At 38.1% G+C, this 1,550-nt stretch overlaps 1 protein-coding gene across 1 annotated transcript; it reads right to left on the reverse strand.

Annotated features, from left to right (window-relative positions):
• Positions 1-590: 590 nt before the first annotated feature.
• Positions 591-1,550, reverse strand: LOC102501943 (olfactory receptor 4K2-like). Its single transcript, XM_006165017.1, has one exon. The coding sequence runs from the start codon at positions 1,548-1,550 to the stop codon at positions 591-593; it is 960 nt and encodes a 319-aa protein (XP_006165079.1).

Below are 1,550 nucleotides of genomic sequence, written 5' to 3' on the forward strand. Positions count from 1 at the left end.
AAATTTCAGATCCTCTAAACTGTTCTCTTATATTTAAACAATTGAACTTCCTGAATTAAGATTGTTCAACATTTTTTAAAAGATTCTCTTCACAATATCAATTTTCCCAAGAAAGTATTTCTGATCTTATGGAAAAAACCTGTTACACTCAGCACTTCTAATCAAAGTTCTAAATTGAAGTAGACTCCATCAAACTCCCAGAAGGCTGGGGAGCAGAGTGAGAGTGTTCTGATAATAAGATAAGAGAACAATATTTTATCTCAGGCTTCTCTCGGTATTCTTAATCTATGTTTACAGAATCCAGAGGCCTACCTATGGTGCCCTAAATTTATGTTCACAATTTGGATGACATGTGTGTTTTTCCATGAAACACAACCTTTAAATTTCTACATATTTGCAAGTACATCAATGATCACAGGAAACCTGAGAACACTATTAACTTTTAGGCAAGATATTGTACATCTCTTAATCCTAGCTTCTCATTTTCAAGAATTTAGACCAAATGACTTGAAATGCAGAATGTAAATTTATTTTTCTATTCTTCTTACAACAAAACTGGAGATTCTACATCTTAGAGAGGAGATCTCTGTTCATTGCATTGGGTATTGTGGTGTGGTTTTCCCAAGATTGAAATATTGAGTATATAGTTTTTTCTTTACAGCTGTTTTTACTTCCTGGTTTCTCAAAGTATAGATAAGTGGATTCAGAAGTGGGGTAAAGATGGTATAAAAGACAGAGAGAATTTTATCCACCAAGAAGTTTGTGAAAGGCCACATGTAAATAAAGATGCAGGGCCCAAAGAACATCAGCACAACTATGAAATGTGCAGTGCAGGTCGAAAGGGCTTTAGATGACCCTGTGGATGAGTGGTCCTTGATGGTGACAAGAACAGTGATGTAGGAGCTAAGCAAAAGCAGAAAACTTAAAAGAGCAATCACACCACTGGTTGAGATCATGAAAATTCCAAGAACATATACATCTATACAAGCCAGCTGGATGACCAAAGGAAGGTCACAGAAGAAACTATCTATAACATTGGGACCACAGAAGGGTAAATAAAGGGTAAAAGCTAACTGGCTCAATGTATGCAGGAAGCCCACTGTCCAAGAAGTTACCACAAGCCCAAAGCACACTCTTTGGCTCATAACGGTTGAATAATGGAGAGGTTTACATATGGCAATATACCTGTCAAAAGACATGGAGATCAGCAGCACAATCTCAGTCCCAGTGAAGAGGTGCAAGAAAAAAATCTGAGAAATACAGCCCTCAAAGGAGATGGTTTTGCGCTGAGCAAAGAAGTCCATGATCATCTTTGGTGTGGCAAAAGAGGACAAACACATGTCAATGAGAGACAGGTTGCTGAGCAGGAAATACATGGGGGAGTGGAGGTGTGAGGTAGATATGACTGTGAGCAAAATCAGGGAGTTGCCCAACATGGTCAATAAATAGAAAATGGAAAACACCACAAAGAAGAATATCTGGAGATCAGGGGAATCAGTAAGTCCAAGTAACACGAATTCAGATACCCTGGAATGGTTGAATACCTCCAT

This window comes from Tupaia chinensis, unplaced genomic scaffold (genome assembly GCF_000334495.1).
Source record: "Tupaia chinensis unplaced genomic scaffold, TupChi_1.0 Scaffold143788_1, whole genome shotgun sequence".
Classification (NCBI taxonomy): Eukaryota; Metazoa; Chordata; class Mammalia; order Scandentia; family Tupaiidae; genus Tupaia; species Tupaia belangeri.